The sequence below is a fragment of the Podarcis raffonei genome, chromosome 6 (assembly GCF_027172205.1).
Source record: "Podarcis raffonei isolate rPodRaf1 chromosome 6, rPodRaf1.pri, whole genome shotgun sequence".
Lineage (NCBI taxonomy): Eukaryota > Metazoa > Chordata > Lepidosauria > Squamata > Lacertidae > Podarcis > Podarcis raffonei.
Window position 1 is genome coordinate 26405487 of NC_070607.1, and position 18723 is coordinate 26424209.

At 47.0% G+C, this 18723-nt stretch overlaps 1 protein-coding gene across 2 annotated transcripts in view; it reads left to right on the plus strand.

Moving 5' to 3' along the window:
* The first annotated feature begins 340 nt into the window (after positions 1-340).
* Positions 341-18723, plus strand: part of SNX7 (sorting nexin 7) — a 49340-nt gene continuing 30957 nt past the window's right edge. The window contains exons 1-2 of one of the 2 annotated variants that reach the window (XM_053391743.1): positions 341-578; positions 17961-18143. In XM_053391743.1, the coding sequence (XP_053247718.1) occupies positions 396-578; positions 17961-18143 (366 nt within the window). In that variant the 5' untranslated portion in view covers positions 341-395. The remainder of the gene's footprint in view (positions 579-17960; positions 18144-18723) is intronic. The other variant, XM_053391742.1, reaches the window with a different exon arrangement.

An 18723-nucleotide genomic window follows, 5' to 3' on the forward strand; every position in this document is an offset into this window, starting at 1 on the left:
CACACACACACAGAGACAGAGAGTGAGAGTCAGAGAGGTGCGTGCGCGAAACCCTGAAACCCAGCCAGGCGCAATCCGGGTATAGCTGCCCCCGCCCATTTCCTCTCCCACCCTCCTTAAGGTGTAAGGCTGGGCGCGCGCCGGGCACGGAGAATAGGTGCCGGGGCTGATCTCGGCTCGTGTTCCGCGTGGATCCCTTCCACGGGGACCCCTCGGGCTCCTTCCCGGCCGCCCCGCGCCCTCCTCCAGTCCTGCGCAGTGGCAGGAAAGGGCTGGAGAAGCGCTCCGGCGACCAATTGCGGCGCTGAGAGGAGGGGCGCCCGCCGGGGATCGTGCCCGCCTCCCGGGCGGGGCGCGCACACCAGCCGGAGAGAGACGGACGGAGGGAGGGAGGGATGGAGGCTGATCGCTGCGCGCCCGGCTCGCCGCCGCCGATCGCCTCCTCCTGCCTTCCCCCTGGCGGCGGGCAGGCTGCCGCCCCTACCGAGCCGCCGACGTGGCCCCCGGACCTGGATCGCCCCGTGCCCGCGGAGCTGCTGGAGTTCGACGACGACGAGGACCTGGAAGTGTTCAGCAAGGTAGAGGAAAGGGGGATCCCTCTTTCCCCGGCGTTCCCGGGGAGCCTGCCAGCCCCCTTGGCTTCCCTGGGGTTGGGGTGGAGGCAAGCAGAGCCGTCCCCCGATGGGACGCCCCCGCTCTCCTCCCCACCTCCAAGCGCAAGGCGCTCCACCCAGATCGCGCCGCCCTTTGCCCTGAAGTTGGCCGGCTGGGAAGAAAAAGTTCTCTTTCTCTGTATTTTTCCCGCATCCACCCGTCCAACCCGACCAACATGCTTGTGATGAGGGGACCGGGACAAGAAGGGCAGGCGACCCGCCCCGTCCGGGCCCCTCTCTGCCTCGCGCCCTCCTTGTCGGTGAAAGGCTGTGGGACTCCGAGAAGTTTTGCCAATCGCTCCTCCGGTCCGCCCGCATCAGCAGGGAAGGTTAGCATCCCCGCCCTTGGCAGGAAGGCGAGAAAGGGGCGGGGAGACAGCGCCGCCCACGGAACCACGAGGCTCTTCCTCTCACGGTCGTGGGTTCGAGTCCTACGTCGGGAGAAAGATTCCTGCCTCGCAGGGGGTCCCTTCCAACTCTACGATTCTAGGTTGGGTGTGCAGGTTCCCTCTTGGTGCAGGGCATCGCTGAGTCTGCTGTTGGCATAAAGAGTGACCTATGCCTTTGATTTTCCCAACCCACAGGGATGAGGAACTGGTGTCCCCAGGATCACTGATTGGCCATGCTAGGTGTGGCTGAGGGTCATCGAAGATCAGAAGCATTAGGATGGCCAAAGGAGATTTCCCACCCCACCCCATTCCTGATGTGGGGAGTTCTTTTTAATGCCACAGAACTCTGCAAATGAATTTGGACCCAAGCAAACTTCAGGCATCCTTTTCGGAACAAAAATTCATGTTGCCCTGATTACCCTTCCTAAGACTGCTCAGCCATCGCAGCCCATGGAAGTGGTGAGGTGTCGAGTGTCCCTTTTCTGGCCTGTTCGTGAAGATTGGTGCTCATGACAGTTATCAGGGCAGTTGCATGCAGCCCTGCTTCTGACACTTGTTTGCGCCTGCAAACTTTTCAGGGAGGATATAGGCCCAGTGGCGTAGCGTGGGGGGTGCCAGGGGTGCCGGCCGCACCGGGCGCAACATCTGGGGGGGCGCGAGTCCAGAGGGCCCAGTCGCATCGTGCCCTCGGCCCGCCCCTATTGTCAGAGCGGCTGCTCCTACCTTGCCCACCCGAGGACTGCGGCAGCGCCCGCCCCCGTGGCCACCTACCCCGCCCTGCCTCGCCCATTGGCTCGCCTCCCTCGGCCCCGCCTCTCTCCGATGGCCGCGGGAGGTGTCCTGCTCAGCGCCGGCACCTTTTTTCAGGAGGTAGGGAGGCTGGACGGGGAGGTGGGGTCGGAAGCGGGCAGAGAAGGAGGGGAGCTCGTAGCCAAAAGGGCTGCGCCGGCCGGCAAAGGGCCGGAGAAAGTTTGGAGAGGAGAAACGCACCGTCATAATTTCCCGGTGGAAGCGGCAGGATTAGGGATGGCGAAGCGTAATTACGCACGAATTTCGCTGGGTGAGAGCTTCGGGGATCGATCGGCGGAAATGGGAATCAATTGGAATATGAGAAAGAGAGAGAGAGAGGGACCATCATTCATAGGCATAGATTTGTAGGGTTAGGGGGCGCAAATCCACGGGTTAGGGGGCGCAAATTACTTGCCTTGCCCCGGGTGCTGACAACCCACGCTACGCCACTGTATAGGCCACATTCACATCATACCTTTAAAGTGCTATGGTACCAGTTTCAACAGTCCCCCAAAGAATTCTGGGAAGTGTAGTTTGTTAAGGGTGCTGAGAGTTTTTAAAGGTAAAGGGACCCCTGACCATTAGGTCCAGTCGTGACCGACTCTAGGGTTGCGGCGCTCATCTCGCTTTATTGGTCGAGGGAGCTGGCATACAGCTTCCGGGTCATGTGGCCAGCATGACTAAGCCGCTTCTGGCAAATCAGAGCAGCACACAGAAACGCCGTTTACCTTCCTGCTGGAGCCGTACCTATTTATCTGCTTGTACTTTGACGTGCTTTTGAACTGCTAGGTTGGCAGGAGCAGGGACCGAGCAACGGGAGCTCACCCCGTTGCGGGGATTCAAATGGCCGACCTTCTGATTGGCAAGTCGTAGGCTCTGTGGTTTAACCCACATCGCCACCCACATCCCACAGCGCCACCCGTGTCCCATGAAATTTATTAGAAGGCTCCTATTCTCCCCCGCCCCCAACTGCAGAGCTACAATTTAGCTGTCAGTTTTTCTTGCCACAGAACTCTGGGAATTGCAGCTCTGGGAGGGCATTAGGGGTGCTGTAACAACCCTCTTCTCCCTTTACAAACTACACTTCCCAGAATTCCTTGCAGGAAGCCATGATTGCTTAAAGTGCTTTAGCGCTTTAAATATATGATGCGAGTGTGGTTATAGTTTCATTTCCAATCAGTGCACATCCCATAACTTTTTATACCACAAATATTCTGGTTTTATTTTTTATTTTCCCCTTGCTTTTGCTGTGCTATAGTGCAGGAATGCCCCACCAGATGGCAATGATGTGATAACACTGAGAAAGCATTCAGAACAACTAATAAAATGAAATGATGTGTGGATGACCCAGTATAAATCCCCCACCAATGTGCGCTATTGTTGTGTCAGTTACATGTTGCAAAAGATACCTGCAAACAACATAGGTCAGGAGGGGCTTTGAAGGATACTTTATACTTGCCATGAGACTAGTGTGGAAAGCAGACTTCTTGTGATGACTAATTTTCTCTTTGCTTTAATAATTGGTGGTGCTTATCACATGGATCAGGAGCATCATGTTGTTTCTCCATATCTGGTAGACATGAGAGGAGGGTGTGGAGACTCTGCAGTGTCCCTAATTTAGGCCATGAGTTCTTTCAAATAATCATACTTTGTAAATAATAATAATAATCTCACCCATCTGACAGGGTTGACCCAGCCACTCTGTGCGGCTACCAGAACATATAAAAACAAAATAAAACATCAAACATTAAAAAGCTTCCCTATACTGGGCTGCCTTTGGATGTTTCCTAAACATTATATAATTACTCATCTCCTTAACATTTGCTGTGAGGGCAGTCCACAGGATGGGCGCCACCACTGAGAAGGCCCCCTCTCGGGTTCCCTGTAACCTCACTTTTTGCAGTGTGGGAGCTGCCAGAAGGTCCTTGGAGCTGGACCTCAATGTCCGGGCTGAATGATGGGGGTGGAGACGCTCCTTCAGGTATACAGGGCCAAGGCCGTTTAGGACTTCTGAAAACTCATGGTCTTTCCCAGAAGTTAAGTGTGGAAGAAATGGGATTATTCCATAATTTTTTTTCTGGTGCAAGTTATTCTCGTGAAAGGGATGAGTGACTTACCCAAGACCAGGCATAGGCAAACTCGGCCCTCCAGATGTTTTGGGACTACAACTCCCATCATCCCTGACCACTGGCCCTGTTAGCTAGGGATGATGGGAGTTGTAGTCCCAGAACATCTGGAGGGCCGAGTTTGCCTATGCCTGCCCAAGACCATTGAGTGATCTTTATGAGCTTATTCCAGGATTAGAACCCACCTCTTCCCAATCCACATCCCACCATTCTGCATAGCTCCAAGTGTTCTAGCAAGGATCCACAAATCTTGCCTTTTGGTTCACTAATCAGCTGTAATTTGTGGCCACCACTGACTGCTTCTCTCTCCCAAGTCTGGTTTGCAGCCAAAAATATGGGGTACAGGAAGGATGCTTCATCGTGCTCTGGGCTTTGAAGCAAGCAGAAGCAATTACAAATCTCTTGTGCTGCTCCCACCTGTTGTTTAGTTGTTTAGTCATGTCCGACTCTTCGTGACCCCATGGACCAGAGCACGCCAGGCACTCCTGTCTTCCACTGCCTCCCGCAGTTTGGTCAAACTCATGCTGGTAGCTTAGAGAACACTGTCCAACCATCTTGTCCTCTGTCGTCCCCTTCTCCTTGTGCCCTCAATCTTTCCCAACTTCAGGGTCTTTTTCAGGGAGTCTTCTCTTCTCATGAGGTGGCCAAAGTATTGGAGCCTCAGCTTCACGATCTGTCCTTCCAGTGAGCACTCAGGGCTGATTTCCTTCAGAATGGATAGGTTTGATCTTCTTGCAGTCCATGGAACTCTCAAGAGTCTCCTCCAGCACCATAATTTAAAAGCATCAATTCTTCGGCGATCAGCCTTCTTTATGGTCCAGCTTTCACTTCCCCTTCATGGATCACTGCCTTGCCATGGTGAAGGGGCTTGAATAACTCAGAGAAGATATGAGCTATGCCATGCAGGGCCACCCGAGATGGACAGGTCATAGTGGAGAGTTTTGACCAATCGTGATCCACCTGGAGCAGGAACCGGCAAGCCACTCCAGTATCCCTGCCAAGAAAACTCCATGGACAAAGACAACAGGCATATAAAAGCTCCAACCTACTTGATGGCTAAGCACAACTTCACGAAGCACCTACCTTCCCTCCTTCTTGCAGTTTAGGAAAGGGTTTATTTCATGCACTGCCATTTGGAAGAGGAGGAGAGAGTCTTGGAGTGGCTTCCTCCTGCTCCATTGACTATAGTGATCTAATAGACTCCCTGCTCCACAGTAGGACTTGAGTGATGGGGGGTCTCTAATGTTGCACGAAAAGGGAGCTATTGCATGTGGATCTGAAGAAGACTAAGCGAGGAACAGGCAACTCCCATCTCATGTGGGGGTTATGTTCTGAGGCACCAGACATGCACTGAAACTTTGTACATTTGAAACGCCATTGGCAGATCCTGCAAACACCCTTTGGAAACCCTTGAAAAACCCCTTAAAAACCAGCAGCACTTACCAGCCGGGCACGAATGGTGGCAATCGTTCCCTCCAAACCTCTTTGCTCAAACTCCAACTCTCCACAGGCCTCAACAATTGGTTGAAGGGCTCCTGGGATTGCACTTGCAAAGGCTGGGGGGATTGCTAGGCGCTGTTTTTGTGCCTTTCTTGCCCTTTCTGGGCTATTTTGCCATTTTAAAAGTCGCTTCTGGGTTCAGTGCAATGAGGCGGTCGCACGTCAATTAGACGTGCATAAATTGGTCGTTGCCTGTATTTCTGGGCCAAATGCCACAATTAACAGGAGGGTGTATAAACGCCCTGCTAGCAAATGCAGAAGGACAAATGCAGATAGCATATAACCTCCCCACAAACAAATCAGGAGGAATGCACATTGAAGACTGGATACAATCTAACCTCCATGTTAGGTAGCTCTGAGGGAGATTCCCTGACTGAAATTCTGGAGAGTGGCTGCCAATCCAAGTAGAGTGGTACCTCAGGTTAAGTACTTAATTTGTTCCGGAGGCCTGTTCTTAACCTGAAACTGTTCTTAACCTGAAGCACCACTTGAGCTAATGGGGCCTCCTGCTGCTGCCGCGCTGCCAGAGCACAATTTCTGTTCTCATCCTGAAGCAAAGTTCTTAACCCGAGGTACTATTTCTGGGTTAGCAGAGTCTGTAACCTGAAGCATATGTAACCTGAAGCGTATGTAACCCGAGGTACCACTGTAGACAATACTGAACTTGATGGACTAGTGGCCTGACTGTGTTCCTTCCTAAGGGTTATAGCCTGGTGCTTTGTATTATTGTTGTTATTGATACTTATTTAGTCAGTAAGTGAAATTGTATACCAGCCTTCATCTGCAGATCTCAGAAATTTGTATACAGTGGTACCTTGGTTCTCAAACTTAATCTGTTGCGGAAGTCCGTTCCAAAACCAAAGCATTCCAAAACCAAGGCACGCTTTCCCATTAAAGCAAAATGGATTAATCCGTTCCAGACTTTTAAAATAAACCCCTAAAACAGCAATATAACATGACTTTTACTCTCTAATGAGACCATCGATCCATAAAATCAAAGCAATAAACAATGTACTGCAGTCACACAATCAATCAATCAATCAATCAGTAGGTGAACCGGGTTCCACACCGTCACGAAAACAAAACAAAAGAGCCACAAATACAAAAACGCATAATAAATAGCAAAAACAGACAGACCCCAGCGTAACACTCAAAACGGAAGCGTACCACTCAAAATAGAGCACATTCGGCTTCTGAAAAAAGTTTGCAAACCAGAACACTTACTTCCAGGTTTGCAGTGTTTGGGTTCCAAGTTGTTTGAATACCAAGGTGTTTGAGAACCAAGGTACCACTGTACTGCCCTTCATCCGCAGATCTCAAGATAAAATTACAAAAAAGAACCTCAGAATACATAGTAAAAGTAAGAACAATAACAAACCAATAATCCCCCCTCCCACAACACATTTAAAGGGGCTTCATACATTCTAAAGTGGTAACCACCACTGTTATATATTCTCAGGCAAAGAATTTAGTTTTTAAGGTCAGAGTTTGGTTCGAAAGGCTCATGGCGAGCACCGAATGCGGAACTGCAAATTCTTGCTGAAACGCGTGATGGTAAATTAATCATGGCATATTTCATTGCGAAGAAATTAGTGACTAACAGTCATTTTGTATTTCTCGAGTTTGTTAAATGGCAGTGTGTGCATTTGAATCTCTTTCTCTGATCCAAACGTCAGGAGCCCTGCCTCTAGGTAGGAATGCCTGCGGCACTAGCCTGGGTCAAGTCAGGTCAGTCTGTAACTATTTTATTGTTATTATTTATATGTTAAACTATTTCTACCCTTCCTTTCCATTAAAAGAAGACACCGAGCTGGCTTACAAATAGATTTAGGTACAGCTTCATAATATACAATAAAAAGATATAAAGTCCCGAAACAAGTTTAAGATAAAACAGCAGACAGGTATGAATCAAGTAAAGAAAACTGGAAATGTAGAATATTTCACAAATTGGCAGAAAAAAATGGCCTGATAGAAGAGAAAGGTGTACTTTGGTCTTCAGAAGGTCTTCAGAAGCAATTGAGACAGGTCTCCCTAGGGAGAGAATTCCCAAGCCACTGAAAAGGCCATCTCTTATATCCAAACTAAATGAAATTTAGATATTGAAGAGATGCAAAGGAGAATTTCCCTAGAAGCTCTTAGATTGTATACATATTTCTGTTTTATTCTGGCTCCAGTGCACTCCCACCTCTGGTATTTGAAGCCATAATACTAGCCACAATCCACATCTATATTTCATAGTTCAGGCTTCCTCAGCCTCGGCCCTCCAGGTATTTTTGGCCCGCAACTCCCATGATCCCTAGCTAGCAGGACCAGTGGTCAGGGATGATGGAAATTGCAGTCTCAAAACATCTGGAGGGCCAAGTTTGAGGAAGCCTGTTGTAGTTCCTTAATAAACACTGCTGTCTGGTGCATTTCCCCTTAGGCCAGTTTCCATCTGATTTGAAGGTATAGGGCACATTACTTTGAGGTGTATACATTTGAGGCAGACTTTGCGCATGCACGTATGACAGCTTCGTGCATATGAGTCGAGGTGAGTTGCAGAGGTGAAGAAGCCAAGCAGCCAATGTGTATTCAGTGAATGCATCCCTGCTATGCACAGCAATGTGCAAGTGTGACTTGAGATGGAGAAGGGCCTGGGGACGATCTCACTGTGTGTTCTGCTGATAATGTGCACATAGTTTTAGTGAGCAGGCAGGCTACTGGTTGTTAGCATCTGAACACTGCCATGCTCAAATAGGCCAAGGAGAAGTCATGGAGGGGTTTTCCTGGCAACCCCTCATGCATTAAAAGAGCATAGAATCATAGAGTTGTAGAATTGGAAGGGACCACAAGCATCATCTAGTGCAGGCTATTATTATTATTGTTGTTGTTATTATTATTTTATTTGTACCCCACCCATTTGACTGGGTTGCCCTAGGCACTCTGGGTGGCTTCCAACAAATTTAGGTAAAGGTAAAGGAACCCCTGACCATTAGGTCCAGTCATGGCCGACTCTGGGGTTGTGGCGCTCATCTCGCTTTATTGGCCGAGGGAGCTGGTGTACAGTTTCTGGGTCATGTGGCCAGCATGACTAAGCAGCTTCTGGCGAACCAGAGCAGCCTACGGAAACGCTGTTTACCTTCCCGCTGGAGTGGTACCTATTTATCTACTCGCACTTTGACGTGCTTTCGAACTGCTAGGTTGGCAGGAGCAGGGACCGAGCAACGGGAGCTCACCCCGTCGCTGGGATTCATACCGCCGACCTTCTGATCAGCAAGTCCTAGGCTCTGTGGTTTAACCCACAGTGCCACCCACGTCCCTTTTTCCAGCAAATTTAAGGCATAATACAACATTAAAAACTGCCTTCAGATGTCTTCTTAAAGCTGCATAGTTATTTATCTCTTTGACATCTGAGGGGAGGGCACCACTGCCGAGAAGGCCCTCTGCCTGGTTCCCTGTAACTTCCTTCTCGCAATGGGGGAACCTCCAGAAGGTCCTCGGAGCTGGACCTCAGTGTCCAGGCTCAAGGATGGGAGTGGAGACGCTCCTTCAAGTATACAGGGCCGAGGTCATTTAGGGCTTTAAAGGGGAACCTAGATGAGGCCAGAGTGTTCCTTTGTGTGGAAGAGCTGTGTGCGCAATAATTCAAGTCCCTTTCAGTGTGCTCCAAACCTGTGGATGGCAGGTGTGTGTGTAGTGACCAGGCGCATTGGTATGTGTGGTGGGATTAGTTCACATTACCCACAACCCCCTTGCACAGTTGTGTGTATGTGTAGGGTCATGTTAACCTTGGTTGTCCAAGTAATTGTCTATGCTTCAGGGCAGGAGAATGGGAAATATTGAGAAAAGAGTGGAAGCTTGTAAAGGCAAGCCTGTCAGTTGGGAAAGGAGCAAAAACAAAACCCTAAAGAGCCATGTGGCAGAGGAAATTTGAAACTATGAGCAGGATATTTATGACCGATGGCTGTCCTGAAGCAGGAAGTTTGTAGAAGACTTCGAACCGTTCGCATGGCCAGAATTAAAGCCATTTGGGGCATGAGAGAATTTGGCAATCAGAAGGTGGCACCTTGGAACACAAAAGAATTACGTTACTTCCATGATCAATCTGTGAGGTAAAACTGTTCCAGGCTACTGTAGTTCACCAGTTACTGGTTCAAAACCAGCTGTTTGAAATGGCAAACATTCAACCCCTGCTGCCTTTCTACAAATTAAGCAGAAGAGCATTCACAGAGCAGCTGTAGGAGACGACACACATTTTTCATTCTTGAAAACCCGTGTTCACAGATCTGTTTATGACAGAAATTTATGGAGTGAAAAATCCAAATGTCAGCATCTTAGATTTGACTGCTAGATTTGCTCCTGAATAGAAGCCTAAGAGGCATTAATGAATCATTTATGAATTGTACACTTCTCCTAATGTTTAAAAATACATCCGGCTAATGCTGAAATAATATTTCTGCTTCTGCTCTGTGTACAGAATCCTCTTTGGGTGGCGATGGGGTAAACACTGGAAGGCAACAATTTAATACTTGAATATGCTGATTCCAAATTCCTTCAGAACAGGAGCAGATTCTGTCAAGTGAATTTGGGGGAAGTGGATGGGCTGAAATAGGTAGGGGTGTGTGTGTGTGTGTGAGAGAGAGAGAGAGAGAGAGGAGAGAGAGACCTTCATTTCTTCTCCTTAGCCATCCCTGTGCCCACTACTGCAAATCACACCCTTCCCCACACTTTGAACAAATTTGTGTGTTGCACACAAGGAGTCCCAGATTGTGAGAGCCTCCATAGAAATTAATAGGAACCTTCCCCATCTTGGCATTCTCCAGATGCATTAGACTATAGCCAGCATTCAAAATTTGGCAGGCTCCAGGTGCATTTTGCCCTGGCTATCAGCCACTTGCGACCAAGTGAAGATTCCCAGGTGCTAGTAGGGTGTCTGACATCTCCACCATCTGAGGTGCATGCCTGGGGATCCTTGGAGCTTTTTTAAAAAAAAATTATTTATTTTTAATACCGACAGCAACCACAAAAAACACACACAACAAATACCACAACAACACTAATAATACAATTTAACAATTCAGATTTGAGTACAGTGGTACCTCAGGTTGCATACGCTTCAGGTTATATACGCTTCAGGTTACAGACTCTGCTAACCCAGAAATAGTGCTTCAGGTTAAGAACTTTGCTTCAGGATGAGAACAGAAATCATGCTCCGGCAGCACGGCGGCAGCAGGAGGCTCCATTAGCTAAAGTGGTGCTTCAGGTTAAGAACAGTTTCAGGTTAAGTACAGACCTCCGAAACGAATTAAGTACTTAACCTGAGGTACCACTGTACTGATATACCTATAACTACACCCTTTTAACAATATTTTTCCCCCTCTCCTCCCCCTACTTCTCAACATTTTCTGCCTTATCGCCTAAGTATTCCTTCCAGATTTCTTCATATTTATCCATTCTTAATTTGCGTCGATATGCAATTTGTTCGTATGTAACTAGTCTGTCCATGTTGTCAACCCATGTGCTCAATGGGATCTTTTTGTGGCTCTTCCAATTCATCAAAACAAGTTTTTTTGCTTCTAATATGGCACGGTACATCCTTGGATCTTGACCGTTTTCACACACTAATACCACAGCCTGTGGAATTTTATCAGTTATCTTTTATCTGCAGAATCGGAATGAATTTCAGCAACCAAAACTTCGTATTGAAAAATGCAACTTTCAAGCCACCTGGCCCCAAAATGCCAACTAAGCAATCCTTTTTGGCTACTGCAACCCTGGTTTAAGGAGCCATTTGGCACCTAGCTTATATATCTGAGTTTCTAACACTGACTACAATACCCATCATCCTTGACCGTTGACAATGCTCACTGAGGCTGATGGGAGTCGCTAGCTTCCCATCTTCACTAAGTCTTCACTAAGATTTTTAGCCATTCCTGTGTCAAAATACCATTTTCTGATATTGGTACACTGTGGTATAGCAATATTGAAAGGGAAGCAGCCTTCTCATTGTTTCCTGGTCAGTATTTACTTTTTATTTTATTTTCATAAACCGGTTTTTACGAACATTAATAAAAGATTTCCTATGAAATCAATATTAATATGAAGGAAATTCCTCCATTTCCATGCCCCCTCTATGTATTCATCTGCAAAGTTTGCTGCCTAACCAAAACATTATTTTTCTAGTGCATGAGTACTTGGAGGTAAATTGACTTCATATATCATTTTTCGCAGCTTGCACAATGGAAATAAAACAGCTCCCTAAATGGTGAAAAATGAGAATCTTAAAACTGTCAAGTGTAATAATCCAGATTATTACTCAAAGCATAAACATAAAGCACATGTGATTTTAGCAACTACCTGGCTGTGTGGCCTAATGGTGCCCCTGGTGTTTAGAAAGCTTGGAAGGTGCCTTGGAAGATAATAATGTAGGCCATCACCCTTTGTCATCATTCCTGATAGGCATTAGATTCCCGGACTTTTATATTCTGTATAAAGAACTTGGACTAATATGTTTTAAAAGGTTACAAAAGTGCTCTGCAGAGGGCTGCTTTTATGGTTTATCTGTGTCAGACATCTGCTTTGAAATCTAGCTGGCACCGGGGAACAACTTATGCCAATTTATCCCTTTTCTGCCTTTGGAGCCAGTGTGGCTCTGCAGCTAAGAGTATATATTATGAAATTTAAAGTTACCAGTTTAAATTTCACCTCTGCCATAAACTCACTATGCTGTGTGGCTTTCAGCAATTCTTTCAGACTTAAATCACCCATCTGCAGGATACGAGTACAGTGGTACCTCGGGTTACAGACGCTTCAGGTTACAGACTCCGCTAACCCAGAAATAGTACCTCGGGTTAAGAACTTTGCTTCAGGATGAGAACAGAAATCATGCGGCGGCAGCGGGAGGCCCCATTAGCTAAAGTAGTACCTCAGGTTAAGAACAGTTTCAGGTTAAGAATGGACCTCTGGAACGAATTAAGTTCTTAACCCGAGGTACCACTGTATATGAAACTTATATACTTAAAGGCAGTGCTGTTTTTCTAGAAAAAGAGGTGCTGGAACTCACTATGAATGCCCTTTTTTCTCTTACAGTGGCAATGGCACCCACCTGACAGGTGCCGGAACTAAGTTCCAGCAGGTTCCGGCTGAAAAAAGACCTGATTAAAGGCAGTAAGGAGTTTGATGGTGAAGCGCTCTAGGCATGCATATCTGAGTCCCATTTTCCAGCACCCTTAAACTACAGTTCCCAGGCTTCTTTGAAGGAAGCCATGTTCTCGAAAAGTATGGTGTCAATGTGCCCTTGGGCAGAAGGAAGTCATGAGGGTGGTTTGGAGATGATTTGTGGCACCGGAACGGCCAGAAGCCCTGCTGGTTTTGCGACCTGCTTCTACCTTGGAAGGTAGAAGAGCTGGAAGGTGAAGAAGCATGCCAGTTCTGGGTTCATTCTGGAAGCAGGTCGGGGGGAGTATGCAAAGCCACCCCAACACTCAGAACTGCCCCCACATTTCCTCTCTACCATTGGAGGGCTGATAGCAGAGGAGCAATGTGGGTGGTTCTTTCCATGTGTCTGGGATGGGCCTCCCTTTCCACCCACAGAGAGGGAGATCCACAATCTCCTATGGCCTTTGGAATGCCATCTCAGGATCATAGGATTGTGCCCAAAATGTGTTATATCCATGTCCTGAATGGGGTAACTGTGCCCCTGAAGGGCCAGGTATGCAGCCATTTTGGACTCACAGCTGTCCCTGGAGGCGCAGGTTAATTCTGTGTCTACCAGCTCCATCTGGTACGCAGGCTGAGACCCTACCTGTCCGCAGACTGTCTCGCCACAGTGGTGCATGCTCTAGTTATCTCCCGCTTGGACTACTGCAATGTGCTCTACGTGGGGCTACCTTAGAAGGTGACCTGCAATTAATCCAGAATGCGGCAGCCAGACTGGTGACTGGGAGTGGCCGCTGAGACCATATAACACCAGTCTTGTAAGACCTACATTGGCTTCCCAGGACATTTCCAAGCATAGTTCAAAGTGTTGGTGCTGACCTTTAAAGCCCAAAACGGCCTTGGCCCTGTATACCTGAAGGAGAGTCTCCACCCCCATCATTCAGCCCGGACACTAAGGTCCAGCACCGAGGGCCTTCTGGCAGTTTCTTCACTGCGAGAAGTCCCTCCCATCAGATGTCAAGGAAATAAACAACTATCTGACTTTTAGAAGACATCTGAAGACAACCCTGTCTGATGTTTTATTGTGTTTTTAATATTCTGTTGGGAGCTGCCCAGAGTGGCTAGGGAAACCCAGCCAGATGGGTGGGGTATAAATAATAAATTTATTATTATTATTATTATTATTATTATTATTATTATTATTATTATTAGCATCACTGAAGTTGAGCCAATAAAAATATTTAAGTTGCTATTCCATTACCCCCCACTCCTTTGTGTGATAGCAGGAGACACATGCAAGCTGATGGGTTTGATAAACTGCTGCAAATTACTAGTGAAAGAGCAAATCACTTTTAAGTAATATTAAAATTAAGCAGATCCACCTGCAGGCTTACTGTTTAAAGACACATTGCCAGGGGGGCAGGACAGAAAAACAAAGGGTGGGAAATGAGACTGAAGGCCAGTAAGAAAGTTCCAGGGTAAATAGATGATGATGATTTATTATCTATTTGATTTAGATTCTACCTTTTCTCCCAAAGGAGTCCAGGGCTAACATACAGCATTATAAATACTGGAACATAACTAAAAGCGTTGCCATTTTTTAAAAAAATGGTTTAAAACCCACTTTTGGTATGGACATCTAAATTTCCAAGCTGTGCTCCCATTGCGAAATATAAAGGGTTCTGTAAGGTTTAGGTTTTAGATTGGAAGCTTTGCTGTACAAGTGTCATGCAGCAGCAGACAAAGAAAGACGAGACCGTAGATCTAGATAAGGAAGACCACGGAAATACATGAAAGTAAGCATAAGAAGCTTAGTGCAAAGTCGACAAGCAGGAGAAAGCTGGTGAATGGAGTGGTACAAAGGAGAAAGTGATCCGAATGATGAGAGGGAGGTATTATGGTAGTGAGGACAGTTAAGGCACAGCAGAGAGGTTTAAGTAGGAAGGCAGGCATCCAAACTTAAAATAATTGAGGGGTGAGCTGTGCCAAATGGGGCTGTTGGGCATAGGTCAGACTCTGAGGGGGCTGAGTGGATCCCCAGGGAGAGAATCCCAGCTGGGCAGGGGTGGGGAGAGAGGTGTGGCCTTTTGGGGAATCCCTTCATCTGGGGTGCTGGTAGGAAAATATCTGGAGGGGCTCCCAGGCTGCCTTGGCTTCTCCCATCTTCTCAGGAATCTCTGACTCATCCTGGAGAGGGATCCCTAAAAAGGGGGAGTTTCAATTCCTCCTGCCCCCTGTTCTTCCCTGGAAGCTAAATTCCACCCCCTCACCATGCCCAGGGCAAGCTGAAGCTGCTGCTGCATTGGAGGTTGGAGGATCTGAACACAGGACACTGCCTTATGTGGAGTCCAGCCATGGGTTCACCTGGGAATCTACAACTTGTTTTAGATTCTGAGCTCCTCAGGAAAGATGAGGCTGAATCTGAATGGAAGGAGGAAGGTGGATGGTTGACCCGGGTCAGGTTGTTAACTGTGCCCCTCTCCACAACCTCTGAGATTTCCCACCCAGGACCCTTAGAGACATCTGGAGAGACTCTGATGCCCAGGTCTGAGCTCATCTGCTTGCTTGAAAAATATAAATGCAGAGATGTTGGTTGTCCAGGAGAAATTGAAAGCAGGCAATGGAGAAGACGGCCAGAATTGTCGGGGGCCATGTGTAGTTTTATTCGGAATAACAAACCACTTAAATGTCTGGATTGTGGAATGTGCTACAGTCAGTGTGCACAACTAACTTCACATCGTCAAAGAGAAACCATCACACACAGGAGAAACCATTTAAATGTATGGAGCATGGAAAGAGTGAGAGTGGAACATTTAAGAAACATCAACAGACTCACACAGGAGAAACTATTTAGATGAATGGAAGGCAGAAAGGGTTTCAGTCAGGGTTGACTCCTTCACATCGATGAACTTGCACATGGGATAAACCATTTAGATGCATCAAATATGCAAAGAGCTTCAGGGGTCGGAACTTACTGTACATCTACGAACTCATACAGGGACAAACAGAAAGAGAAGTGTTTTTTGTTTTGTTTTTTGTATTTCCCTTACTTACCATCAATGAACTCACACAGGGGAGAAACCAGTTAAATGTCTGCAATATGGAAGGACCTTCAGTGAGAAACCCATAGAAAGCATCAATGGGCTCACACAGGGGACAAACCATTTAAATGTATGGAGTGTTAGAATACTGCTTTAAATATATACTGCAGATGAGGCCAAAGACGAGACAAAAGTCTGCACACAGAGACAAAAGGAAAGATCATTTTTTAAAAAGTACTTGAAGAGAGAAACAAACAAACTATATTATCTATAACAAGAGAAAATGATGTTGAAAAATACCCTTGAAGCCATTTATGGCGGATCAAATGTACCAAAAGCAGAAGGCTAGTACTCTGTGAAACAACCAGAACTTGCAAGATGGAATAGCATTCACATTTGTGCTTTCTGTTCTCATCCTGAAGCAAAGTTCTTAACCCGAGGTACTATTTCTGGGTTAGTGGAGTCTGTAACCTGAAGCATATGTAACCTGAAGCGTCTGCAACCTGAGGTACCACAGTATGAAGATACAGCTGGGGAAGGAGGGTTTCTGGTGAGAAACTGACATGGGGAAAAGATTGAAGTATTTTGGTCCTGATCAAGTTTGGGAATGGGCCTTGTGGCTGCACTTTATAAACAAAAAAGATGTGATCTGCCTAAGCATTATTTTGGATGACATGCATAAAGTCACATCTAGTGTGACCCTTATTTTATCCATGTTGCATATGACATGAGAGAAGGTAGTTCATTGAAGGACATCCCCTGTGGTTTGTGGTAAAGAACTGCACCAGGGAGTTCCTGATCTATGGCTCATTCCCTTAGCCACATTGGTTCTCTGACTTTAATCCTAGAGAGGCAGTGATTTGTGTTTGTGGGACAGAAAAGTTAAAAACAACCACTCAATGTTCAGTGCAAAGAAAGGCTCCCATGGCAGCTCAGGGAGTTTTTTGGGATGCAAAGTCACCTTTTTGTGTGACTTAGCAATTTATATCTTGTAATGATCTGCCAGGAAAGAAAGCATGGAATACTGGCACTTTAGCCATTGTAAAAATGTGGTTTCCAGTGCAAAGTTAAGCTTCCTTTGTACAAAGGGGTTCTGTTGCTCGAAAAGAAACAAAAAGGCAGAGATGCATGACCTTTGGAAATCAGGGAAAGCACCACAGTCATCCCAGACTTGAAGGGCATTTTCACGGCATTAAAAGCTATTGTGCCTTGCTGGTTGATTGATACGTCTTTTTCACCCCTTTTGCTGCTTCATTGATAACTGAGTAGCCAGTTTTCAAGGCGATTGCCATTGTGGATCTGAGTGTTGCCTGACAATAAAAAAAACAGCTAGTTGAGACTGGTGTGCCAGCGGTTGGGGGCAGGGATGCAATGCTGGAGAAGTGTTTTGAGAAAGCCTGAGAATAAAATATTTTATTATATATGGAAAAAGCAGTTAACCAGAGAGAAGTGAGTCAATAATTTAATCTTCAAGTGTTAATGGCTCCCATTAGGAGCCATTAAATCGCACATTGAGCCATTTTACAATGCCATACAAGACCCAGGCTGGAGAATCCTTGCTCCTGCAACTGTTGCTGAACTATGGCTCCCATCAAGCGTGGCAGATGGCCAAGGAAGATGGGAGTTGTAGTTTAGCAAGGTTTCACAGACCTGCATTGCAGCAGCATCGGTGGCGGACTTTGGGCTCTCAAATCTCAGCGGCGCCCTGTTTGATGCTAAAATCTAGCATTCCACACCCCACCCCGTTCTGCAGCATTCTTGTGACCCCCCCCCCCCACAGCGGGGCACCCAGTTGGTCGCACTACCGTAAAGCTACCTCTGCCATCATCCAGTTCCCAGCGGTGGCTCCTCCCTCCTCCAACTGTCACCTCTCCACAGGGGCTTCTGTGAAACCCTGAGGTGATCGAGAAGCAGCAGTTACAGCCTCTTCTCAATGAACAATGGCCTTTTCTATTAATATTGTAAACCCTTGCGCTGCTTGGATAATTCACCATTTGCTTACTTTCCATGACATTCAAAAATAGCTGCCTAAGGTAGGAATGGTCCTGACTGCCTAATGGTAGGAATGGTTCTGGTTAGTACTTGTCGATGCCCCCTTTTCCTCACAGTCTTGAAGACTGATAGTGTCGTGATTATGATACATTCCTTTGGATTATGGTGAAAGCCCCACAGATGAGGTACAACCCTTGGCTATATTTTAGCCTCACAAACTATGACAAATCAATGATATAATATAGGAGTCACTATTAGCTATGATGGCAACAAGTAAGTTGTATCATTTTGGTGTAAGTGTCAATTCTTTAAAATGCCTTGTTTTGTCCACAGGATGCCTCCCTCACCGAGGTCAATTCATTCAGTCCTTTGATGCCCACATCCCCGTCTTCGATGACCAACCAGTACAAATTTGATGATGAACCGGAATTAAAGGATCTTTTCATTACAGTTGACGATCCGGAAAGCCACATCACTGCCCTAGAGACGTTCATCACTTATAGAGTTGTTACAAAGGTTAGTTTCCTATTGCCGCAAATTTCCGCTTTGGCCATTTAAAGTAAACTTTGCAGCTGGTACCGATGTCACAGGTGTTGTGTGGTAAGGTAAGGTAAGGTAAAGGGTAAAGGGACCCCTGACCATTAGGTCCAGTCATGACTGACTCTGGGGTTGCGGTGCTCATCTCGCTTTACGACTGACGGAGCCGGCGTACAGCTTACGGGTCATGTGGCCAGCATGACTAAGCCGCTTCTGGCGAACCAGAGCAGCGCACGGAAATGCTGTTTACCTTCCCGCCGGAGAGGTACCTATTTATCTACTTGCACTTTGACATGCTTTTGAACTGCTAGTTTGGCAGGAGCAGGGACCGAGCAACGGGAGCTCACCCCGTCACAGGCATTCGAACTGCCGACCTTCTGATCGGCAAGTTCTAGGCTCTGTGGTTTAACCCACTGTGTGGTACTTGGCGAGAAAGAAGCATGTCTGTTCCGCTTGCCTTAGAGCAGGGGTTGGCAAGGTTTACCTCGCATGCGCCGGTTCACTCCAGCAGAGATCTCTCTGTGGGCTGGATTGCGTGCCTGAGCGTGCACGTGATTTC